The following is a 27,284-nucleotide window of genomic DNA, read 5'->3' as shown; positions in this document are numbered from 1 at the left end:
GCCTTGTCGGCAATAACTGGGGAAAGTGTTTAAAATGTTCTACACATTTATTTTCTGCCGCTTAGTCTGGTTGTCTCATTACTCGGATCAAACATACAGTATCTCCGGATAACTATGGCATTCAATAAGACGTCAGTGTTTTCAATGCATTTCCACTAGCTGCATTTCTCTCTAGGCATGATAGGCCTAATGGGCAAACAAAATGAGACATAAACATTGTAGAGGATATAGCTAGTTTGAAAGACAGTTTCAGCTTTAAACTGGTGTTACACCACAGTGACATTGACAAGATAGTCAGATTGTCTGTCCAAGATAATGATGTGTGTGTGAGTGTTATTCCATGTGATGATAGTCGCTTCATTTGTCTTGTTGTTAAACAGTCTTTCGGTCATTATCACAGTATTGTCTGTCCATGGGTGAGCTAACATCATACTGTATGTTTCGACAAACAGTACTAGCTGCACTCTGATTGACCCTCTGCTGAATCATATAACGATGTGATCAATCAGACTACATGAAATCATTAACAGAGTCTTCTGATTGGAGGGGGATGAACCTGGTGTATCCAGGACTGCGGTCTGACATAGCTACCGTTATGGCAGGAGTGTTGAGTGTGAACATACCTGAATGGATGTCCCAGCAATGTTCCCACAACATAGTTTCCAACTAGGAAAAGCATTAAAGACCAGTACACATATTTTTTTCAAGCAAGATCAGAAAAGAAAGAAAGGCATAAAGAAAGAAAGAAAAATTGAGGCAGCTCACTGAGGTGTGGGATAGTCATTGCGATGGTTGAATAAAATAAATGATGCCAGATGTGAACAAATCCAAGAGAAGTTTATTATGAATATGGCACATGTAAGATGGTACAAAAAACTTGTTACAGAAAGAACAACCATGTATGACATGTTTCTTTGAAAGGATGGAAACCTACAAAAGTATAAAATAACCCTGTTGTAAAATGAAGTATGTACATTTCTGGAATTGCAGCATTATTCATGGTAAATGAAAATAAAAATATGTTTTTCAAAATGTTTTAAAATAAGCCAGGCACTCAAAGTTAGCATCAGTTAGTTATGTGTTTTTTCTTCAAAGAAAAAAACAAAACAAATAAAATAATAAATGTACCATCGTTTTCTCTTTTTAATATTTTAATTTGTTTGTATTTAGAATTTATAACATTGTTAACACTGATACTAAGAGAATCCCCTTCTCCTGTAGTATTCATCTACTTGGCACCAAGTTCCTCATAAAAGAATCTGTATAATTGTACAAGAAATAGTTAAAAACACGGACACAGTCTTCACAGGTAATGAAGTGATTTTTCATATTTTAATTTTAAACACTATTTATCTGACAGTAGCTGAGATTAGTTTAAGTTTAAATCACCAGCAATTCATTTTGACACAACACAGTCACAGAGACATTAAAACAGCTCACCCTGCTGTTCTGTTGTAACATATGGGTGTATTTCCTGGTCCGTCCACAGTGTCTGTTTTAAGTGAGCTGCCCTCGACCCGACAGTCTCCCACTCTCACCCCGCTTCGCTACGTCGTAGAAAACACTAACATCTAGGATAGAATCAATCTCAAGTGGTGACACTACGCTCTCCTGCAACCATTCCACCGTTCCAACCAACCGACCCCCAATTTTTGTTCTTTTTTTAAAAACACATTTATTTCATGACCTGGATTTGAGTAACAACACATCTTCACAGAAACCACAGACACTGTTTCCTGATGTAGGGGAGTAGCCTGATTCATTTCAAAAGACAAAGGCTCCCCCTCCCTTTGCTGGACAGACTAAAAAACACTGAACGTTGAGACAAAGCTGCTGGACCGAACAAAATTAAGTAAACCAAACAATCAACTTAATTAACATGCATTTCCAAAACACCTAGCTATAAAAATAGATTTATAGTGCGAAATATTTTTTATTTTCATTTCTTTAGAAATCTTTAAAATTGTTTATTGTCCTGAAATGCTATCGTGATCTTTTTGTCCTGTAAGTTGCAGGGTCCTTGAAGTCAACAGGTTTGGTGGAAACCAATGAAATACACCCAATGCATACAAGAAGCACAAAGGACTCTGGGAATGTTTCACAACTGAGGCTTTTATGGTTCCAGTCTAGAAGATACATCTAAATGCTACTTTAGCTTTTTGTTGTCATTTTTCGTAGTGTAGGTAAATGCAAGCTGGAAACTGTTATCCCAGAATTCCTCAGTGGCAAAAAATGGCTCCTTAAACCTTTGAGCTAGTTAAGAGACTTTTATCTCTGAGAGAAAGAGAGGTCTGTAGACTACACAACAGCAAAGCAACAGCAGAAACAGAAAGAAATACAGACAAAAGGAAGCAGCAAAAAGGTGACGCTACATTGGAAGGCCACCACACGAAATCCACTAACCTCCACGGGTTCACTAAGACTGCAGAGGAGACGGAGAGGGTTACAAACGTTCCCTGTCCAACCCCAGACTACAGATAAAGCACAGAGAAGACAAAGGACAAAACGGCTACATCAGCTCAGTATATACTGCATATAGTAACACACACTGAAATCGCTATGGAGACTGACAGCCAGTGACACTTACACATTGTACACGTTTACGGTTATCACGCTTGGTAATAGATGACTTGATGGACGGCTGTCAAAAGATGAAGTGACAGTTTTTCCATTTTATTACTATTTTTTTTAAACAACAATCACAGTGTTCTTAACACCAAACTGTGAAATAACTTTTTTTTGGCAACAGAGAAAAAATGTGGGAATGTGATTTAAAATAAACTCATACTCCGTTTGATTGAAATGCATGTCCTTATTACAATCTCCTTGATATGTGATTTCAGAGAGTCCGACAATGGCTGATGGAAGAACAGATTTGGGAGACTGTTGTTAATAGTAGTGAGGTTTAGGATGGAAGAGAAAGAGGAAGGGTAGAGTAGAAAAAACAATTGACAGAAGCCGGTCAAAGTTAAACATTCATTTTTCAAGTTAATGATGCAAATTAGCCTCAGTTACACTGAGAAAAAGTGATCTAGTTTTGAAAAAATACAACTAAAATCAACCTGCTCCATATAGGTATATTCTATCCTTCAGGCCCAATCCGACCGAGCCTTTCAAACAACTTGACTGAGGGGAGTAGTAATGAACATGAAAATATGTTGATTAGAGGTTTGACTTTACCGAAGGAAGGAAATCTCCCCAGCTGTCACTCAATCACTCATCTCTGTGAGAGTGCTGTGGAACAGAATAACCTACATCAGCCCGCTGAAGGAGGGTAGTAACTGGATGGAACAGTAGCACCATGGAACTGCAGAGAAGGAGTGCATCCCAAATGGCACCCTATTCTCTATATAGTGCACTACTTTTGACCAGAGCCATAAGCCTGGTAAAAAGTGGCGCACTATAAAGGAAATAGGGTGTCATTTGAGACATAACCGAGGAAATGGAACCGGGAGAACACTCATATCTTGTACTGACCTGTCTCTTGTTCCAAAGTCCTGGGATTTGTAGTAACATTCTATTCACAGGTCAATACCCGGCTGAAATTGCTTTTTTAATGCTTGATTTGCAAGTTAAATCTGAGCTATAAAAAAAGAATAAAAATTAATTCTAAAATAGACAACTATTCCCTCATTATGAAATAACTTCCACATCTCTTTCTTTTAAGGTTATGTCTATGACCATGTCAAACATCCTTTTGTCTTCGTCAACCTTGATCACATCAAGATGTGCAGCAAAACCATCCAAGGGTTTCTTTCCATAGAAATATCTTTTTTCCGCCATCACCCTTAAAATACACTAGACATCTTCATAAAGATGCAACATAATCAACTCAAATAAAAAGTAGTTTACCCAAGACTCCAGTAGGAGACCAACGGTAATATGCATTCTCTGTAGGCAAAAAGGAATTCTTTACAATAAAGAATAGTCCGTTTAGTTTGATCAGAGAAAATGTCCATCGTACTGTAAGAGGAGTAAGAAGAGGACGAAAGATTGATAGAGTGGGAGTCAGTAGATAGAGCGAAAAGATAGAAAGACATGGAGCCATTCATTTCTATTATATAAGCTCGTTTGCTCAAATTCAAAGTGCTAGAATATATTTATTTTCCACTTGAAACACAGTCTTATGCCTCAACGAGTCTTTGACAGTTGAACACAGTAATATGGTCTTGGTGTTTTGCTTTAATCTTCTTTGCGCTCCAGAGTTTGTGTGGTGTGTATCCCGTTACTGTAGACAGGGAATGGAAGAGTAGAGAATAGTCCCTCTGCCGTGGTGAATACATTGGTTGCTGGCATCTGGGTGAGGCTGGCGCTGGACACGGCACCGCCAAAGGGGCCAGCCATGTTGAGCCGGTGGACGTGATGATACAGCATCTCCATGGGCGTCTTGGGGTCGATGCCGAAGCCGGGGCTACCGTTGACATCCACAAAGTTCATAGCGTGGGCAACGTTGTTGGGCAACAGGTTGGCGCCTGCCTGCATGGCCAAGGTGACGTCGGCAGGGGCATAGCGTATGGTGCCAGTGGTGTACACCCGGGAGGCGGCAGTGCTGGTCGTGGCGAGGGTGCCGGTGACCCGGTGGACCAGAGGAAGCACCACGTTCCCAGCCTGCAACCTCTGCAGGGCCTCCAGGTCGCTGGTGTACAGCAGGGAGGAGGAGGAGTTGGAGGCGGTGGGGGTGCCCTGACCCTGCTGCTTGTCGCGCGGCGAGGCTGAGAGGGGTGGGGACAGGGGGTCGGAGGAGGAGCCAGAGCTGGAGGGAGGGGCCAGGCTGGCCACGCTGGAGGCCGAGGAGGGGGCGCTGCTGTTACCGTTGAAGGAGGGAGGTACGCTCTTCCTGGTTCCTCCACCCCCGCCGCCTCCCTCTGTTCCTGGGGGAGTGAGCACTGAGTCTGGGATGGAGACCTGCAGACTGCCAGGCTGTGGGGAGGGAAAGGTGTCGTGGGTTGGGACGTGCTTCGTCATGCTGTAGGGGGACTCATTCCTGGAGATCTCCCTGTTGGGAGGGTAGTTCCAGATGCTGCTGTCGTTGTCGAAGTTGATGGGCTCGGACATTTCTGTTTTGATCTTGAGCACGGATGCACTGGCAGGGGAGGGGGGCAGCAGGAGGGCGGCGTCCCCCCCCAGGGTGGGGTGGTTCATGATGCCAGGGCTGGTGGTGGCAGAGGAGAGGCGCAGGCGTCTAGAACGACTACCGTCCCACTTCTGCTTTTTCCTCCTCTTCTTACGCTTCTGCTGTTTGCTGGCGGCGGGGGAGGCGAGCATCTCAGTGGCCCTGTCACAGTCTTTAATGCTGTCGTCATCATCATCATCGTCCTCATCATCGTCATCATCTTCCTCTTCTTCAGAGGAGGACGGCGAGTTGTGCAGCTCCACTCTTCCATCTCTATCTCCGTAGTGCTCCACCTTGATGTGCAGGCCCCCCAGTCGGCCTAGTCTGCTCTCCTTGGTCTCCAGCTCGCAGTCGCTGGGCTCCAGGTCATCCTCGCTCTCCTGGCTCTCTGGGTTGGAGGAGCTGTCTCCCTCCTCCTGACGCCTCATCTCCTGCTCTGAGGACGACTGGCCCTGCTGCTGCTTTTTACTGTCTGTCTCCGGGTCCTCGCTGTTCTCAGTCTGGTTCCCCTTCCCGTCCGACTTCGAGTTCTCGTTGTCTTCTGGGAGAAAGATGCCGTTTAGTGTGCAAACCTGAACAGTACTCAAAACTCCATGTATTCTGTATAATTATATGTCTAAATAGCCACTGCTTTGGAAGTTAAATAATCTTTCATGCCGTTCATTTAGCTTTAAAAAAAATATTTTAGGATAGATGATATTCAGATATATGTATAATTCCCATCATCACTCAATTTGAAGACTGCACTTCTTTACTTCCCAAAAAAACATGGTGTTCTACTGCTGTTATACTGTCTGTCTGTCTGTCTGTCTGTAGCTATGGTGTTGGCTTGGCACCCGATCACCCCTTGGATACTGGAGCAGTGGAGCTCTCCAACCGTACTGTCAGAGTGAGGAGGACTCGCTACCCAGCAGCAGCTGGCATGGGTCACAACTCTCACCATGCACGCTGGCATAGGGGGCACTGAGGGAGGCCTGGTGCCAATGGCCAATATGCTGGCACTTCCCACAGACTGTCACCCAAAATCATCCTCTCCTATCCTCCCCCCTCCTCCCCCTTGTCTGTATTAGGTATTTGAACAAAGCTGTGTATAGTCCTGCAGCTTGTATATAATATCTAAACAGTAATGCTGGCTGCTACCTAAATAAACATCTATCTTAGGCCAGGTTATAGTGTCAAGCACTGTCAAGCAACTGTTGATGTACAGTATATATGCTATTTAGCAGACGCTTTTATACAAAGTGACTTACAGTCCTGCCTGCATTAATTTTACATATATGTAAGCACCATGCTCTACCGACTGAGCCACACAAGACCAAAAAATTACTTTATTTATACAATTATATTGATTGATTGATCGATGGTACCGTACCAGAGTTCTCTTTGGACTCGGACTCGGAGTCGGAAGTCTCTGAAGACTCAGAGGCTTTCTCTGGAAGGTTGGGCAGCTGGGCGATGTCCATGGGCGTGTCCTTGTACTCTGGATTACTGCAGGAGATGGACAATACAGGAAGGAAGTCATTGTCTTTGCCAATAGAGAATTTAAAACAGATTCCTGCCAGGGATTGCACAGCACACAGCGTTTGCCATTCTCCTAGCGTTCTGATTGATCCAGCTGTCCCTAAAGCATAGCCCCTCGCTCTCTGGCTCTCACAGCTGCTCTATGGGCCTGCAGAGGTGAGGAAAAATTAGGAAGGCAATTGAAAAGATAAATCTATTACAGTTGACGAAATTGTTTTTTTTCTCCTGTGCTGGTAGCTAAATTCAATTAGAAAAATTACAAAAACAACATCTCAATCACTTTAGAGTGCTGACACAATTCTACAATGATCAATTCAGTGATGCCAATGGCAGAAATCATTTACAATGACAGTGCCTTACAGAAAACTAATACTGCCATTAGTAATACTGCCATTATCCTCGTATGACAAATTGGCAGCTATAGAATAGATGTACTATAAATATGCTTCAACAATTGGGGGGGGGGGGGGGGGGATGCTAAATGTGATTATTAGGAATTCACAAGAATGCATGGTTAAAATACTGAAATGATTAAAATAACTTTTTAATTATGTTCCATGTACCCCATCTCATTGGTTGAAAAATGAAAAAAATACATATTTAATTAATTTAATGAATTTAATATTTAACTGAATCAATGCTTGTGTTTGCTTCCTGGTGTAGCTGTGTCTGCTTCCCAAGTCGCACCCTATTCCCTATACAGTATAGTCTATTACTTTTGACCAGAACCCTATGGGCCTTGGTCAAAAGTAGTGCACTACATAGGGAAAATGGTGCCATTTGGGAAGCAGCCTGTTTCTGTGCGCTGGCTGGCATGTGTTGGGTAGTTCACAGATGGAGCCCTGCCTTACCTGAGTACGTAGTTGACCCAGATGATGTTCTTTTCATTGGCGTTCTTGGCATTGATGGCGATGGTGGCACTGGACTGGATCCAGATGTACCCACCGTTCTTCTGGATCCAGCGGTAGTACTTGGTCACACACTGGCCCTTGTTTATCACTGGGGGTGGAGAGAGGGGAGAGGAATAGAGGAATAGAGGAGAGAGGTGAGATACGAGAGGGGCGAGAGGAGAGGACGGGAGAGAGAAGAGCGGGGAGAGGAGAGAGATGGAGAGGGGAGAGGAGAGATAAGAGAGAGACCATCAGGTGGCGTCCAACAGCTGTGAGAGGGGCTGTGCTGCTCTCTGTTCTACCTACCATCATTAATCAACTTCTCTGACTGGCTAAAACAGGAACGGGGATGTGTACTTGGCTGCACAGGGCACACTATTAAATACCTCAGAGGACAGTGTGTGTGCTGATCTGGAAACAAACCATAAGGGAAAAAACGTGTGCATATGTAATATGGAATGAATGAGTGAGTCAATCGGGACCACTTATGAATAAATTTGTGCATCATGGTGAAACATATATCCGTTTTAACAAATGCAAAGATATCACTACATATGTGTGTGATTTCAAACAATGTACAGCGTATAACTAGTTCGTTAGTTAGTGATTGCACTTGTATCTATGGGTCTTGATTTAGGGTTAGGCATAGGGTTAGGCATAAGGTTAGTGGTGTAATTATCGGGTAGATGCTTAAAATTATATTGTAGGTGATAGAAAGGGTTTTCTAAAGAAATATTGTGCGCTTGTTTCTGACCCAGCACTCTGACTGTATGCATGGAGGCTGGCTGCAGTGAGCCTCACCCACCACCAAGGGGCACTGTGACTCTGCAGCTACCAGATACCTAACTACACTACGCTACACTGCTGGCTATGTCCTTGTCTGCCTGAGCATAAGTGAAGACGCTCTGGTGGTTGCAATAAATTTGGCTAAATTAACCGCTGATTGGTTATCTCAACCAATATGTATTTGCATTAATCATGGCTCTCTAAAACTGAAACAGTCAGAATGTGAGCGAGGTAGTAAATTCATATTCTTAGTTTAATTACGGCTACAAATAGCCTCTACCATAAAAATAGTTCCATGGGGGGGAATGATTTATATAAAAAGAAGGCCAGTAATTAAAAACTATTAGGAACTAATAGCATTGTTTAAGAAACCATCCCAAGGGTTCAAAAAATTTACTTTAGATCCCTGACTGCTTTCTTTTCCTATACATATATAGAATTAGAGGACAAGATAGAGGGAATTGAAAGAAAAAACTTGTTTTGCTTTCCAAACAACTAAGAGTAGTACAGAGGAGATATACTGTAGTGTATAACCTTGCTCTCACCTTCATTGTTTATTCTACGAGTCAACAATGATTTGATGTATAATGTGCTACATTTTAAAAGGGAGATGGATAAACAATATTTACATTAGTTTCAGTTGAATACTCATTCATGATTATCTGAATACCAAAATATTGATTCAAACTGCAACTACAATATTTGGGAAAGGTGGTTGAAATATTTTTGAAATAATTAAGAATTTGTTAACTTTATACCGTATTTACTGTGATCATATTGATTAATACTATTTGTAAAGGCACATTTCATATTTTTCTATTCATTTATTGCCATATTTATTTAAGATAACAAAAACATTTTCTAACCATAACCCTAACCAGGTAAATAACTTGACAAATCAAGTATACAAGACAAACTGTAAATCCTACAGTCATATTCTGATCTTAGTGAGTTTTGACCAGGCCTTGCACCTCTACAGCCAGTGTACTGGACCTCTGAATCTCTCTGCCTTTGAACCCGAGACACACCAGATCTCTCTCATCTGCATTAGCATCAATATACTCCACCCCTGGCTTCCCTGGCAACACGTCTTTCCAGGTGAGGCTTATATTTTAACCCCTTTCAGTTACAGTGCCATTAAATCAATCAGGGGTCTGCTTGCGACTATTGATTTAGTGTTAATGAAGGCCAGTGTTTTCCGGTGCCGGAGTCGTCCGCTAGCTTTTGGAGGCATTAAAAGGAATACGGGCCCTTTAATCTGTCTCTCTCTCCTGCAGCCCCAGGCATGCCTGTAGGATAGCTTCTGTGAGCCTCTTCTCTCCCTCTCCTCTCTTCTCTTCCTGTCCTTCAGTTTGTTTTAATCACTTGGATTCTTTCCATAATGGTGGCTACCTTTCAGATACCCTTTACCCAAAGTGGCCCGGCTTGCAACGAGGGGTGTCACCGTCATATAAAAGTAAGTAATTTACACCCGTGAAATTGCTTTATGGAAAAGTCCTTGCAGTCCATCAGGGTATTATCGTAAAGGCAACCCTTTTATGAATGAGAGAGGAGACGGGGGGAATGTTCTCTTCTCCGCCGGGTTTTAGATTTTTGTCTAGCTTTACAAGAAAATTCTGCCTGTTGTGGTGAGTGGTGTACGTCATGTTTTTCGAGGAACATTGCATTGTGTAGGCCGAAAGCTACTGTTTACCAAAGCTTTGAAATCACAGCAACTTTTGCCTGTGTCTATTCAACATTTCGGCTGTATTTTTCAGTATCTGTAGAGTCTGCTTTTAAGTATGCTAACAAGTGAGCTGAGTTGGTTTCATTAGAGTCGGTCTGAACTAGTCTTAGGAGACAGTTTCTGGTAGTATGCCTGGAGGCGGATGGCTTAAGTCCTCTGAGATTTAAGTTCTTTCAGCTACAGTATCCTCTCCAATCTCGCTCTCCCTACCTCATGAAAATCATCTCTTTTCCCCAAGTCTGATATAACAGAGACACTCAAAGCCATTTGTTCCTGCTGTATATGCGTCAGTTCATGTATCAGATAATCTGACTAATGCAGGTCTTGTCTTAACATCTATCTTTTTTAGAATGAATCAAAAAAATGACCTTTTCAGTCGTGCCACATGCTTAGAGAAGTGAAGTATGAACTGCACACACAGTATAGACTTCCTGTATATGAAATGGAGTCGATCGGATTGTTTCATAGTCCTAGGATATGCTATGAATAAAAAGTCGAGCGACTAAATGGCCATATTATAAAGCTTGGACAAAAGCCAATTCATTTAAACACCTTCTCAAGTCTGGCTCACTTATGACCTCGTGTCTAGAGAGTTGGCCAAGTGGAATAATATCTTACATTTCCTCCAGACCCAGTGACCTTGTCACCCTGTCTGATCTGCTCGCAGTGTGCATTTGTCATCAGCTGATTGTTGCTATTCAGACCAACTTCCAAAGAATCGAATACCTATGAACACCCTCTTCATAATGCATTATCAGCACATGCATGATGCCTTATGAGCTATGCCCAATGCACTATGATGCACGACTTAGGTGCTAATAGCTGCTCACGAACATCTGCAACTACATTTGTGTTCAGTTAGTTATCCTCATACAGGCCAAGTTATCATCAGATATGGGGTGATAATGTCACTGACGATGATAATGATGGGAATATGTCCATGATGATGATAACAATGGGAATATGTCATGATGAAACCATCAATAGAAAATAGGAATTTAGCAAAGTCGTTATTTTGTCAGGGGGAATTGAGAGACCTTAGTTTTCCGAATCCCAATTGCTAAAATAATTCCCATGGCTTTCTTCTCTAACAGTAGATACTGTATAATATACCTTGATGAAATCAATATCGAATCCACTAACAGCCATACTAAGGGGACAAACATTGGAAATTAGTGCATGCTTAAGTGCGATGCTGCAATTCATCTGACTTGTTAATTCAACTATCCAATAAATATACTGAGCAAAAATATAAACGCAACATGCAACAATTTCAACGATTTTAATGAGTTACAGTTCATATGAGGAAATCAATCAATTGAAATACATTTGTTAGGCCCTAATCTATGAATTTCACATGACCTATCAGGGGTGCAGCCATGGGTGGGCCTTGGCAAGCATAGGCCCACCCACTTGGCAGCCAGGCCCACCCACTGGGGAGCCAGGTCCAGCCAATCAGAATGGGTTTTTCCCCACTAAAGGGCTTTATTACAGACAGAAATCCCCCTTATTTCAGCTCATGAAACATGGAGCCAACACTTTATATATTGTGTTTGTACAGTGCAAATAAATTAAATAAATATTTAGCAGCATTGCACACTCAACCAATTCCAAGCCAATGCACTGACTGTAAATTGATTAAAGCCTGGGTGGAGTTGATCAGATGTAATAGATAGGAGACAGCCAGGGGTAGCTGGAGATATGCAATGGTGGAGCCACTGTTTGCTGCTACTGCCTAGCCTGCTGCCTCAATCTGCCTGCCTAAGCCTGTCTTATCAATGCGATCCATGGGCAACACTCCCTCTCTAACTCTCCCTCTGCTGGGTTTCAAATCAGCCGCTAATGGACCCAATCTGGTGCCTTTTTAAGGCGAAGGGACAGTTCCATGCAGCAGTAATTGTGCTCTAATTCAGTTGAACTCCCAATATCTAATCAGACGGCTCCAAATTCCCTGGCCGAGGAGGCAACCCCAAGGACACTCGTCCTACCTGCCCGGCAAACACCTAATAAAGCAAGGGAATTTACACCCTTTACACCCTACAATCCAGCATACAGCACGAAGGGAAAACCCAAGACGCAGCTGAGCTCACAGGACTCCAAAAATGGCAGTCTGCCTAGTACTGAATCCACGTCGCAAAGCTCAATCAAATGGTGCACTGCTCACGCAACGCCTCCTCAGTTTTTACCAGCCACAGTAAAGGTTTCATTGGCGAAACAAACATAGCAAATCATGGCACGTTTTGGAAAAAAAAGTTCAAATAAGCAGAGCGTACCTCATGCCATGGGCTATAAAAACTGCTCAGTTGGGGTAAAGATGCAAAGACATCTTACAAAGATGACCGCTACTCTTAAAGTAAACTTAGTTCAAAGTTGAACATAAACAAACAAAGAAGACATGCAGCCATTTCATTTGAATGGAATGTTGAGAGTGAACTTGATATCACTTTCACTGGGGTCTTGGTTTCACTTCTCCCTCCCTGGGGTTTGGAGATCAGTGGACTACCTACTGACCTACAGTATGGGGAGGATTTATTTCAATGGCACATAGTTCTAGAGCCCTGATGTTTCCACCCCCAGAGATTTTCCCTGTCCAAAGTAAGTCACCGAGGCAGATCACAATGGATCATCTAGTTGTTGTCTCTCTACAGGCCTATTACACTGTTTCCCGGCTTTAGCTCAGCGGACTAACCCCGTCTTGTGGCAGGTAGGTCGACCCGAGTTCAAACCCCAGATGGTCACAGAGGCAGATCATCTAGATGTTGTCTCTCTTCAGGCCTATTCCACAGATTCTGTACACTGACAAGACCAGAACAACTTTGTTGTGAACAGCAACAGCTCTGCAGTGAAGCAGACGAGGACGATGCTTTTGGTGTTGGGTGGAGAGATGACGCTGGAGATAATTGTGACGGTTGTCCTGATCTGCCCTGAGCGGACCACTACCCATAACAAAAAGCATCCTAAATCAGGAACTTTACTCTGCAATAAAGTGTTCATAGTAAGATGTGCTCAATACTGAGATGTTGTGGTAACGTTTAAAGTATAATACTCACAGTCTAAATGGCTGTGTCGGATGCCCTCCACGTCCTCCGCATGAATGAACTGGTAACACCTCTTCCCTACGATGTCCAATGGCGTCAGGTCCATGTAGTCGCTAATTCTAGAACAGGGATTTGAACAGGATTCAGCATGTAAGGCAAGAGAAGAAGCACCAACGGAAACGGGGAGAGAAAGATTCGAATGGGGTGTCATTACAGTGTAACCAGATAGGCAATTTTTCTTGTCACCCTGATATGTCAAACTAATGACTCTGAGGCAGATAAGCCCACGTATAACTCAGAACATTCAGGGACAAAAGGCTATTATGGAACCTAGGATGTCTTCCCATTCCACATGATAAAATGCCTATCACTTAGTATTGAATATCATCTATCCATTCTTTTTTTGTTCACCCAAAAGCAATCTGTCTACTATCTGTCTTAAATATTGTGCAGTTATTTTCTGATATTTCTAGTCTCCCACAAACCCTATGAAACAGATGAAAGAAGTCCTGATCAGTTTCCCATTTTATTTTCCCGAAAGGCTGAGGCTATCTCACTGTAAAACTGACTGTCCAGATGTGATTTCCCCATAAATAACTGACTGTCTGGTAGACAGCGGTAAAATACATCTCAGTGATCTCAATCCCATAGAGATGAGGACGGGTAGCAAAGAAATACAATGTATAAGATGAGGTGTACAATACATCGGCCTATTACTATGCAATTACAAACAAATCATACAAATAATACGTAACAACACTGTAGTGATTAGAGTGTAACTACCTACACAGGTATAAGAGCAACGTAATGTCAAGTTTTACCCATAATCCATTGTGGATATATTGGTAGTAAGAACCCCTTTTATGTAGTTGTGACAACATTGACATGGGTGATTAAAGTGTTAACAAAAGAGGAGAGTAGTTCTGTGATACGTATTTTATCATGTGTGTTTTACAATAATGTGTATTTCATTATCCAAACTACTAATCCCTCATTGAAATGCACTCTTCTCTTGGTGAATACCCATGTATTTCAGTTATGTATTTGACAGTCATGTGGGTAAGGTAAAGTCAAGTCTTACCTATTCTCGCAGTAGACAATGTTGAGGTCCATGTTGACCCGGGTGACAAACATTTGGCAGTCTATGCGCACCTCGTTGATGGTGGGAGGGGGGAGGGCGTGGGCTACCACCACCATGCCCATGATCTGAATGGGTACCGACCGACTGTGGGTCAATGCCATCCGGATTCTCAGCCTGCCTGTAACATGGATCACCTATATGAGGAGGGGGAGAGGGGGGAGGGAGAGAAAGAGACTGAGTGTTTCAGTCCAAAAGCAGTGATGGAGAATTCTAAACAAAAAATATAGACAGAGAATGGAGGTAGGACACAAATGTTTTCTCCTGAAATGATATTCTACACAAGAGAAGAGAGAGAGAGTTGAAGGTCCTAATTATTGCTAGCTTTAAAGTTTCAGCTAAGCTTTAAAGTCTTTGTAGCTCCATTTTGCCCTAGAGGAGGAATTGAATAGATATGCACACTACACTTTCAGATCCATCCATTTTAATCACTGCCAGTACACCCAGGGGGAATTGTTTTGTAGTCTTTAAACTACTGACACTGGCCTCTCAGTGGCACACCTCTGAGATTGGTGAGACGCGATTATCATCATTCACACAGACAGTTCCTGCTCCCTAAACTCATTCAAAGCCTCAGACCATAGGGGACCTCGGTGCCTCTCCTGCTTCACCAGGGACAGGCAACCCTCAACAATGGGAACGAGACATTGAATGCCAATTGGATAGAGAGACAGAGAGACACACACACACAGACACAAAAAAAGAACGGCCCTATTTCAGACATGGTGTTGTTTTTGGAGCTTGGGAAGCTAACAGAACATTGACATGTTACAATGGCCCCGTCAGAGTGCTGGCCCAGGAGGAAAATGGTTTTGATGGTGTATGATATCTCCTTTTCAAAGGGGAACGATCAGTGATTGTGACATGCTAGAAGCCATCATCAGTTTCCACAGTTAAATGATACTGACTCCTTTTCCCTGGAGTTTCTCCAGACAAAGAAGGACTGTGAATTGTCGTTTCAAACCCATTTTGAACGCAACTAAATAGGACATCCAATGGCATAGTTGAACATTTTTAAACAGTGTGAGAATCAAAAGAGCAGAAAGTGGGTACGAGCCAAGACCTGCTAAATCACATAAAACAGAATGCCAGGAGAGGCATTTTGGGGCTGAAGATTACAGCCTGTCTATAGGGCTTGACGTCACGCTGCTCTCAAATAGACTACTGTTTTTTTTAAGTTGAAGAGTGCAGTGAGACTTTGTTCAAGATCACCAGGGGAATGACTGTGAAGAACAGTTAAGAACAGTTACAGGTACTCTCAATCGACTACCCATGTATATTATATTCTGTTCAATATGCCCCCCATGATTTAGGTGCCTTTTGGCAAACTCCAGGTTTGTCATGTGCCTTTTACTGAGGAGTTGCTTCCGTGTGGCCACTCTACAATAAAGGCCTGATTGGTGGAGTGCTGCTGAGATGATTGTCCTTTGGGAAGGTTGTCCCATCTCCACAGAGGAACTCTGGAGCTCTGTCAGAGTGACCATTGGGTTCCTTGTTACCCCCTTGACCGAGGCACTTCTCCCCCGATTGCTCAGTTTGGCCAGGTGGCCAACTCTAGGAAGTCTTGGTGGTTCCAAACTTCTTCCATTTAAGAATGATGGAGGCTACTGTGTTCTTGGGTACCTTCAATGCTCCAGAAATGTGTTGGTACCCTTCCCCAGATCTATGCCTCAACACAATCCTGTCTTGGAGCTCTATGGACAATTTTCTCTGACATGCACTGTCAACTGTGGGACCGTATATAGACAGGTGTGTGCCTTTCCAAAGCATGTCTAATCAATAGAATTTACCACAGGTGGACTCCAATCAAGTTGTAGAAAAATCTCAAGGATGATCAATGGAAACAGGATGCACCTGAATTCAATTTTGAGTTTAATAGCAAAGGGTCTGAATATGTATATAAATAAGGTATTTCTGTTTTTTCTTTTTAAACATTTGAAAAAATGTAAAAAAAAATGTTTTTGCTTTGTCATTATGGGGTACTGTGTGTAGATTGATGAGGAAAACAACTAATTTAATCAATTTTAGAATAAGGCTGTAACGTAACAAAATGTGGAAAAAGTCAAGGGATCTGAATACTTTCCAAATGCACTGTACACTACATGACCAAGGCACTAATGTTGGGCGATTAGGCCTGGCTCGCAGTCAGAGTTCCAATTCATCCCAAAAGTGTTTGATGGGGTTGAGGTCAGGGCTCTCTGCAGGGCAGTCAAGTTCTTCCACAACAATCTCGACAAACCATTTCTGTATGGACCTCGCTTTGTGCTCGGGGGCATTTGGGGGCACCAAGTGGTGCGGCAGTCTAAGGCAGTCTAAGGCATCACTACAGACCCGGGTTCGATCCCGGGCTGTATTACAACCAGCCGTCATCGGGAGTTCCATAGGGCAGCGCACAATTGGCATAGCATCATCCGGGTTAGGGGAGGGTTTGGCCGGGGTCGGCCGTCATTGTAAATAAGAATGTGTTCTTAACTGACTTGCCTCGTTAAATAAAGGTTAAATAAATAATAATAATACCATTGTCATGCTGAAACAGGAAAGGGCCTTCCCCAAAATGTTGCCACAAAGTTGGGAGCACAGAATCGTCTAGAATGTCATTGTATGCTGTAGCGTTAAGATTTCCCTTCACTGGAACTAAGGGGCCTAGTCCGAACCATGAAAAACATGTTTTTTCAGGCCTCCTGAGTGGCGCAGTGGTCTAAGGCAGTGCATCGCAGTGCTAGCGGTGCCACTAGAGATTCTGAGTTCGAGTCCAGGCTCTGTCGCAGCCGGCCGTGACCGAGAGACCCATGGGGCGGCCCACAATTGGCCCAGCATCATCCGGGTTAGGGGAGGGTTTGGCCGGCAGGGAGATCCTTGTCTCACCGTGCACTAGCGACTCCTGGAGTGGGCTGGGCGTAGTGCACGCTGACACGCTCTCCAGGTGTATGGTGTTTCCTCTGACACATTGGTGTGGCTGGCTTCTGGGTTAAGTGGGCATTGTGTCAAGAAGCAGTGCGGCTTGGTTGGGTTGTGATTTTCTGAGGATGCATGGCTCTCGGCCTTCGCCTCTCCTGAGTTCATACGGGAGTTGCAGCGATGGGACAAGACTGTAACTACCAATTGGATACCACAAAATTGGGGAGAAAAAGAGGTAAAAAAATATATATATTTATAAAAAACATAAAAACAACCCCAGACCATTATTCCTCCTCCACCAAACTTTACAGTGGACATTGGGGCATGTAGCGTTCTCCTGGCATCCGCCAAACCTAGATTTGTCCGTCGGACTGCCAAGTGGGGAAGCGTGATTCATTACTCCAGAGAAAGCATTGCCACTGCTCCAGAGTCCAATGGTGGCTAGCTTTATAGCACTCCTGTCAATGCTTGGCATGAAGCTCCCAACAGTTCTTGTGCTGAAGTTGCTTCCAGAGGCAGTTTGGAACTCGGTAGTGAGTGTTGCAACCGAGGACAGACGATTCAACATACTTTTGTCCGCATACTTTTGTATATATAGTGTATGCGTTAGATATATTTCATGTGTTAGATACTGTATATTCTATATGAGTTAAATATGTGATCGATATATACAATGCTTTCAGAAAGTATTCACACCCCTTTACTTTTCCACATCTTTGTTGTGTTACAGACTGAATTTAAAATGGAAATGGATTAAATGCAGATTTTGTGTCAAGGATCTACACACAATAGCCCATATTGTCAAGGGAAATTTAGTTTGTAGAAAAAAAAAATTACTAATAAAAAATGTCAAGCTGAAATGTCTTGAGTTAAATGTCTTGAGTTAACCCCTTTGAATACTTAACTCAAGCCTAACTAAGTTCAGGAGTAAACAAATCGCATAAGAAGTTGCATGGACTCATTCCATGTTCAATAATAGTGGTTAACATGATTTTTTGAATGACTACCACATCTCTGTACCCCACACATACAATTATCTGTACAGATTCAACCACAAAGACCAGGGAGGTTTTTCAAAGCCTCACAAAGAAGGTTGGTAAATGTGTAAAAATTACAAAAGCAGATGCTGAAAATCCCTTTGAACATGGTGAAGTTATTAATTAGGCTTTGGATGGTGTATCAATACACCCAGTTACTACAAATATACAGGCTCTTTCCTAACAGTTGCCAGAGAGGAAGGAAACCACTCAGGGATTTCACCATGAGACCAATGGTGATTTAAAAAAAGTTACAGAGTTAAATAGTAGTGATATCAAAAACTGAGGATGGATCAAGAACATTGTGATTACTCCACAATACAGGACAGAGAGAAAGGGAGGCCTGTACAGAAATATTCTACAAATATAAATATTCTACAAATATTCTACAATATGCATCTTGTTTGCGACAAAAAATGCAAAAAATGTGGCAAAGAAATTAACTTTTAGTCCTGAATACAAAGCGTTATGTTTGGGGCATATCCAAAACAACACATCACTGAGTACCACTCTTCATATTTTCAAGCATGGTGGTGGCTGCATCATGTTATGGGTATGCTTGTCATCAGAAAGGACAAGGAAGTTTTTTAGGATAAAAATAAACGGAATACAACTATAACCACAGGCAAAATCCCAGAGGAAAACCTGGTTCGGTCTGCTTTCCACCAGATACTGGGAGATGAATTCACCTTTCAGCAGGACAATAACCTGAAGCACACGACCAAATATACACTGGAGTTGCTTACCAAGACGACATTGAATGTCCCTGAGTTTTGACTTAAATTTGCTTGAAGATCTATGGCAAGACTTGAAAAATGTCTGTCTAGCAATGATCAACAATCAACTTGGCAATTTAAAAAAATTATAATGGGAAAATATTGTACGATCCAGGTGTGCAAAGCTCTTAGAGACTTACCCCAAAATAACCAAAGCTGTAATTGCTGCCAAAGGTGCTTTGTGAAAGTCTTGACTCAGGGCTGGGAATACTTATGTATATTACATGTCTGTATTTCATTTTAAATACATTTGCTAAAATTTCTAAGAACATGTTTTCACTTTGTCATTATGGGGTGTTGTGTGTAGATTGGTGAGAAAAATATATATTTAATACATTTTGAATTCTGTCTGTAACACAACAAAATCTGGAATAAGTTAAGAGGTATAAATCATTTCTGAAGGTACTGTATGTCCCCAATATTTTGTAGCTACATTAATTCCTGTAATATTTTACATTGCGTACAGTTGAAGTCGGAAGTTTACATACACCTTAGCCAAATACATTTAAACTCAGTTTTTCACAATTCCTGACATTTAATCCTAAATTTTTTTTCCTGTCTTAGTTCAGTTAGGATCACCACTTCGTTTTAAGAATGTGAAATGTCAGAATAATAGTAGAGAGAATGTAACGGTCCTGACCTGTTTTATGTTGGTTTTGTATGTGTTTATGGTCAGGGCGTGTGTTTTGGGTGGGCAGTCTATGTTTTGTATTTCTAGGTTGGTTTTTGTGTTCGGCCTGGTATGATTCTCAATTAGAGACAGGTGTGTGTCGTTTGTCTCTAATTGAGAGTCATACTAAGGCAGCCAGGGTTTCACTGGGGTTTTGTGGGTGTTTGTTCCTGTGTCCACACATGAATGGTTGAAGGTTAGTCACGTTTGTTGTTTTGTAGTTTTGTAGTGTCTTGTTTGCTGTTTTCATTAAAAGATGGCTTATTTCCCTCAATCCGCATCTTGGTCCTATCCATGCTCCTCCTCGTCTAAGGGGGAGAACAACAATGACTACCTTTACAGAAATGACTACCTTTACAGAGTGGTTTATTTCAGCTTTTATTTCTTTCATCACATTCCCAGTGGGTCAAAAGTTTACATACACTCAATTAGTATTTGGTAGCATTGCCTTTAAATTGTTTAATTTGGCTCAAACGTTTCAGGTAGCCTTCCACAAGCTTCCCACAATAAGTTGGGTGAATTTTGGCCCATTCCTCCTGACAGAGCTGGTGTAGCCGAGTCAGGTTTGTAGGCCTCCTTGCTCGCATACGCTTTTTCAGTTCTGCCCACAAATGTTCTATAGGATTGAGGTCAGGGCTTTGTGATGGCCACTCCAATACCTTGACTTTGTTGTCCTTAAGCCATTTTGCCACAACTTTGGAAGTATGATTGGGGTCGTTGTCCATTTGGAAGAACCATTTGCGACCAAGCTTTAACTTCCTGACTGATGTCTTGAGATGTTGTTTCAATATGTTCACATAATTTTCCTGGCTCAAGATGCCATCTATTTTGTGAAGTGCACCAGCCCTCCTGCAACAAAGCACCCCCACAACATGATGCTTCCTCCCTTGTGCTTCACGGTTTGAACGGTGTTCATCGGCTTGCAAGCATCCCCCTTTTTCCTCAACATAACAATGGTCATTATGGCCGAACAGTTCTATTTGTGTTTCATCAGACCAGAGGACATTTCTCCAACAAGTACGATCTTTGTCCCCATGTGTAGTTGCAAACCGTAGTCTGGCTTTTTTATGGCGGTTTTGGAGCAGTGGCTTCTTCCTTGCTGCGCGGCCTTTCAGGTTATATCGATATAGTACTCGTTTTACTGTGGATATAGATACTTTTGTACCTGTTTCCTCCAGCATCTTCACAAGGTCCTTTGCTGTTGTTCTGGGATTGATTTGCACTTTTCACACCAAAGTACGTTCACCTCTAGGAGACAGAACGCGTCTCCTTCCTGAGCAGTATGACGGCTGTGTGGTCCCATGGTGTTTATACTTGCATACTATTATTTGTACAGATGAATGTTGTACCTTCAGGCATTTGGAAATTGCTCCCAAGGATGAATTTTCCAAGCTGTTTAAAGGCACAGTCAACTTAGTGTATGTAAACTTCTGACCCACTGAAATTCTGAGACAGTGAATTATAAGTTAAATAATCTGTCTGTAAACAATTGTTGGAAAAATTACTTGTGGCATGCACAAAGTAGATGTCCTAACTAACTTGACAAAACTATAGTTTGTTAAAACATTTGTGGAGTGGTTGAAAAACTAATTTTAATGACTCCAACCTAAGTGCATGTAAACGTCCGACTTCAACTGTATGTATCATATCAAACAATGTCTGGTTGATCCATTCAGAATCACTCTGCATATGAGAGTTCCCCACAGTCCATTGGGCAGCAAGGTGTTGAACAGATCTAGGGCAGCAGGTAGCCTAGTGGTTCGAATCCCTCAGCTGACAAGGTGAAAAACGTGACATCTTTCAAATATAGTTTTAGCGTTTGCTTTAGCCTGCCTGAAACCTGGGTAGGTAGGGTTCTGCTCTTTTCCAACTTCTCAATTAGTTCCAGTGTGCCAGGCAAGCTCAATCAAGCCCAGCTTTACTTTTTGAAATGATTTGAAATAGTACTTGAACCCAGGTCTGGAACAATCTGCCGATCAGGCTCACACATCAGTCAGACAGTATGCTGTCTATCTTGATCAGACCTCAGAGTGACGGCCAGGCAGGTGCTGACACACATTTGACAAGGCTGTTGGTTGGCAGGTTTCAATAGGACATCACAGCAGCACAACGAAACCAGGGCAGAGGAAGACATCTAATGACTGTACTGGCTGGATGGAACAAACCCATGATGCTTTGCTCCAGAGGACACTAGCCCCTGCAAAAATAAAATACATACCGCTCTGCTTCACTCAATTGAATACAAAGGAGCTCTCTGTTAAATAAATAAACATTCAAATGTATTAAAAACATACAAAATGGAAATTCTATTTTCAGAAGCCCAAAGCTTGGGGCATTAAAAGTTAGTTTGAAAAAGACAACTTTTCAAGTAATTGCCACAAAGCAAACGGCGGCTAGCTAGATTGCTGCAGGAGTGCTCTTGGCAAGAACATCATAAGCTCTGGCGAAACATTAAATATGCTCAAGCAGCTAAATGCAAACTGACACGGCAAGGGTTCACAACAGCGGCAGTGAGAGGCAGATGAATAGCATATCTCAATTTAATACAAGCCAACATAACAAAGGGATCAATTTTTATAATTCATGGTTCAGCACACAATGCACTCTCTCCCCCGCCAGTGAATATAGAAGAGGTATACATAAGAAATAAGATTCATCTGTTCCCAGGGATTCTCTGGAGTGCTTTTGAAATGTGATACAGCACAAATAATGATGGAGAACCTTTACATGAGCGTATTAAATGAGATGGGCTGAGATCTGTTTTAAAAAGATGGGTTTAAAGCTAGAGCAGAATTCACTTTGATTTGACCTCCAGAGTGAAGTGGGGATATAAGCGGCCATGATGCGTGCCGCCGACGCTGCCGTGCATCACCTCGCTTCGCCGCCCGGGCTCTCAGGTGGAGGAGCAGATCACCTAATGCCCGGTGGATGCTGTATGCAAAATTCATACCTACAAAACCACCCGCCTGTAACAACACAAGTGTTGACTTAATTTAAAGTAAACGCAATAAGAGGTGTCCTTGTCTGGCCTGTAATGTATGCATGTGTGTGTATGTGAATATTTATGCTTGGGCACCATGGCGTCCATACTTCATGGTTATTTGCATATGTCTGGGTGGACATGGCAAACATCATGGGAGATGTAGAACTATGGAAAGATACTTTTGGATTCCCTCTTTCTCTCTCTCTCTGTCTCTCTCTCTCTCTCTCTCTCTCTCTCTCTCTTTCTCTCTCTCTCTCTCTCTCTCTCTCTGTCTCTCTCTCTCTGTCTCTCTCTCTCTGTCTGTCTCTCTCACTCTTTCTCTCGCTCTTTCTCTCTCTCTGTCTCTCTCTCTCTATCTCTCTCTCAGGAAGAGCCTTAGTTTACTACCATAGCCAGCCATTATCGTCCAAGACCAACGAAACCCAATTTTTGGTGTCAAGTCAGACGGTCAATTTCTTTCTACCTTCTCATTCTTAGTCCGGCAAACTTTGCTACTGCAAATACAATAAAGGCATTGGAGAGATATATCCAATCCCGCTCCACTGCTGTTGGGTTTACCCTTGAGAACACAAAGTGCATTAGGGTGGGATAATGCCAGAATGAGGCCAGACACAGACAAAGAGACAGAGATGATATGGAGATCCTTGGAGAGAGATAGAGGCATCAGGATGAGGCTGGGCTCGTCCCTGTGTGTCCTTACAGCCCATAGCATCAGCCTTAATCCTATATCTCTGTTCCAAACCCCAAAAGCCACACATCTTATCAACTTAATGTTGAGCCTGCTTGAATTTCTCTATAAAATAATGTTAACACCGACAGCTACAATTTTTCTGACATGCTATGAGTATGATGATGACTACAGGCCCGTAGAATTACATATAGAACGCCATACACTAGGTATACAAAACATTAAGAACGTGAGCCAGCATCCCTGTGGAACGCTTTTGATACCTTCTAGAGCTTCTGACACCTTGTGAGGGGGGGGGGGGGGCAACTCAATATCAGGATGTTGTTCTTAATGTTTTGTATATTCAGTGTATTTACAGTGTCTTCGGAAAGTATTCAGATCCCTTGACTTTTTCCACATTTTGTTACATTACAGCCTTATTCTAAAATGGATTAAATAAAAAAAATCTATCTACACACATTACCCTATAATGACAAAGCGAAAATGTTTTTTTTTTTACATGTTAACAAATATATACAAAAATGAAAAACAAAAATACCTTATTTACATAAGTATTCAGACCCTTTGCTATGAGACTTGAAATTGAGCTCAGGTGCATCATGTTTCCATTGATCATCCTTGAGATGTCTCTAAATTCAATTGATTGGACATGATTTGCAAAGGCACACACCTGTCCCACAGTTGACAGTGCATGTCTGAGTAAAAACCAAGCCATGAAATCGAAGGAATTGTCCGTAGAGCTCCGAGACAGGATTGTGATGAGGCACAGATCTGGAGAAGGGTACCAACACATTTCTGCAGCATTGAAGGTCCTCAAGAACACAGTGGCTTCCATCATTCTTAAATGGAAGAAGTTAAGAACCACCAAGACTCTTCCTAGAGCTGGCCGCCCGGCCAAATTGAGCAATTGGGGGAGAAGGGCCTTGGTCAGGGAAGTGGCCAAGAACACGATGGTCACTCTGACAGAGCTCCAGAGTTCCTTTGTGGAGATGGGAGAACCTTCCAGAAAGACAACCATCTCTGCAGCACTCCAGCAATTAGGCCTTTATGGTAGAGTGGTCAGACAGAAGCCACTCCTCAGTAAAAGGCACATTACAGCTCACTTGGAGATTTGCCAAAAGGCACCTAAAGGACACTCAGACCACGAGAAACAAGATTCTATGGTCTGATGAAATCCAGATTGAAGTCTTTGGCCTAAATGCCAAGTGTCACATCTGGAGAAAACCTGGCACCATCCTTACGGTGAAGCATGGTGGTGGCAGCATGGGGGGGGGGGGTTGTTCCTAATGTTTGGTATACTCAGTGTAAAATGTTAAAATCCTTGATGAAAACCTGCTCCAGAGCGCTCAGGACCTCAGACTGGGGCGAAGGTTCACCTTCCAACAGGACAATGACCATAAGCACACAGCCAAGACAACACAGGAGTGTCTTCGGGACAAGTCTCTGAATGTCCTTGAGTGGCCCAGCCAGAGCCCGGACTTGAACCCGATCTAACATCTCTGGAGAGACCTGAAAATAGCTGCGTAGCAACGCTCCCCATCCAACCTCACAAAGCTTGAGAGGATCTGCAGAGAAGATTCAGAGAAACTCCACAAATACAAATGTGCCAAGCTTGCCAAAGGTGCTTCAACAAAGTACTGAGTAAAGGGTCTGAATACTTATGTAAATTTGATATTTTTATTAAATTTGCGAAAATGTCTAAAAACCAGTTTTTGCTTTTTCATTATGAGGTATTGTGTGTAGATTGACGAGGGGTAAAAAATGATTTAATCCATTTTTGAATAAGGCTGTAACGTAACAAAATGTGGAAAAAGTCAAGGGGTCTGAATACTTACCGATTTGACTGTATGTATGTAACACCATACTGCTGAGGGAATGTGGATTAAAGGATCTCTGTGGCTTGGCCACTGTGCCTCTGGGTCTTACCTTATAGCCTGAAGACTTGATGTGGACGCCTCTCTTGGTCAGTGTCGACTTCATACGGATGAAGAAGGAGCGCTCTAGAGTGTTGTCTGGGGAAAGCAGGCTGGGGCTGGTGGACTCAACTGTGGAGGCAAACACACACGGTTACTTTACATTACCTGGCCAATACATGTGTGTGTTTTGTAGTAGTGTTTTGTAGTAAGCCTAAGAGAGGTGGCGCGATATTAAGTAAGATGGGCAGACGTGGTAACTTCTCATTGAGTTTCTATCATCTCCCAGGTAATCTTCTAATTTGGAGAAAAAAAACTCAATCAAAACAACACAATACAAGTTGCCAATATAAGTTGGACAATGTTTTAATCATGTTCTGTAATAGGGTACAACCTCTGCTTCGTCTAACACTGTAATTGTTAAAAAGTCAAGTGCATGTTTCTCCTCACTGAGCTCAAGTGTAGTATGTATTCTCCATGAAGTACAATATTTCAATTTCATGTAATGGAATACTTATTAGAGTTGATTCACGTTTTTTTTATTTGCACAAACAAACAAGCGTGACATTGTCAATGAATTACAGCTCATCTAACTCTAACAATGATATTCATCCTTGATTCAACAAAGTTCAAGATCTGAAGTCAATTCTAAATATACGTTTGTCATCTACATCTCAACGCATTTAAAAACGACCACAACTGAGGTCAGTCTGAGTCTCGGCAACAGAACACAACAAGGATACCTATTAGTCAAAGGTGAAACGGTCCATTTGTCACTCTGTGTCCCTGCGCTCCTGATCAAGGCTTAATAATCAAATGCATATTCATAACATTCAATCCATCTGGGGAGATAATATAGGTGCAGACAGGCCCACCCCTCCTTGTCTCACTGACTGTGTGTGTGTGTGTGTGTGTGTGTGTGTGTGTGTGTGTGTGTGTGTGTGCGTGCGTGCGTGCGTGCGTGCGTGCGTGCGTGCGTGCGTGTGTGTATGTGTGTGAGTAGACTTGTTAAACTATACTTTTGCGGACCAGAAGTACCAACAAGAATAGGAAACTAAGGAAAATTGGGTTGATTAATGGGTTGATTATTGATTAAAGGCTATTTCTAAGGGGTTTAGTGTTAAGGTTAGAATTAGTGTTAGGGTTAAGTTTAGGGTCAGGTTTAGGGTTAGGTGTTAGGGAAAATAGAATTTTGAATGGGAATCAATGTTGCGTCCCCAGGTTAGTTAAACAAGACTGTGTGTGTGTGTGTGTGTGTGTGTGTGTGTGTGTGTGTGTGTGTGTGTGTGTGTGTGTGTGTGTGTGTGCGTGTGCATGTGCATGTGCATGTGCATGCGCTTGTCTCCCCTGACTGTCTCTGTCCCCAAAGCTGGACAGGACATTAGACAGCCTCCACTTTACTCTACAGGCAGACTGGCAGACACACAGCCATGGACAAGACTAGGAGATTACATTGAAATGGGATTACTAAAACAGCACACCTGGAAAATCCGGTTTTCTGCTACTCTGCATATAACAAGGCTGCAGTGACTTTGGGTCTCTGGAACCGGAAACAATGTGATCAGTGTAAAGGAGGAGGGTGGGGATGGAGGGATGAAGGGAGGGGTGAGGAGGCCGGGGGGGAGGGGGTGAGGGGTGGTGGTGCCATTCTCTTTCACAAGGCGACATTTTTTTCTCTTCTTTTCTGAGGACATGAATTAAATGTCATTTAAAATCTAACCAGTCCTTTATCACTCTGGGGAGAAGCCAGAGCCATGTTATATTTAGTCATTTCATTTCTTCTGATTAAATATGAATTACTATGAAATTCTGCTCATCATCTAACACAGCAGAATACGCCAACAGCTTTTTAATACACTGTATAAGCAGCAGCAGCCACAAACTTCAGCAGTAGCTCTAGGAGTTTAATTCGCCTCTCTAATCCAATCACATCAACCTTATTTCTCTTATCACAGATTCCCATTTTGAATTAAATGAGCTCATTAGTTTTAATCAAAGGCAGAGAGATCAAAACGTACACTTAAATGCTTTAGATCAGAGCTGCCAGTCAGCTGCAGAGTTCTATTTTACTAAAACACAAGATCAGAGCCTCTTCGAACTGAGAATT

General features: G+C 42.5%; 1 protein-coding gene across 1 annotated transcript; it reads right to left on the bottom strand.

The window, feature by feature from the left end:
• Positions 1-818: 818 nt before the first annotated feature.
• On the bottom strand, positions 819-25,322 carry LOC129812124 (neuronal PAS domain-containing protein 3-like; the record flags this gene model as incomplete). Its single annotated transcript, XM_055864051.1, has 6 exons — positions 819-5,654; positions 6,486-6,601; positions 7,486-7,633; positions 13,087-13,193; positions 14,156-14,349; positions 25,191-25,322. Coding segments are annotated over 6 exons (2,169 nt in total), but the record flags the coding sequence as incomplete, so codon positions are not given.
• Positions 25,323-27,284: the final 1,962 nt, after the last annotated feature.

The sequence above is a fragment of the Salvelinus fontinalis genome, chromosome 15 (genome assembly GCF_029448725.1).
Source record: "Salvelinus fontinalis isolate EN_2023a chromosome 15, ASM2944872v1, whole genome shotgun sequence".
Classification (NCBI taxonomy): domain Eukaryota; kingdom Metazoa; phylum Chordata; class Actinopteri; order Salmoniformes; family Salmonidae; genus Salvelinus; species Salvelinus fontinalis.
Note: the sequence above shows the minus strand (reverse complement) of the source record. Positions and strands in the feature narration are given on the sequence as shown.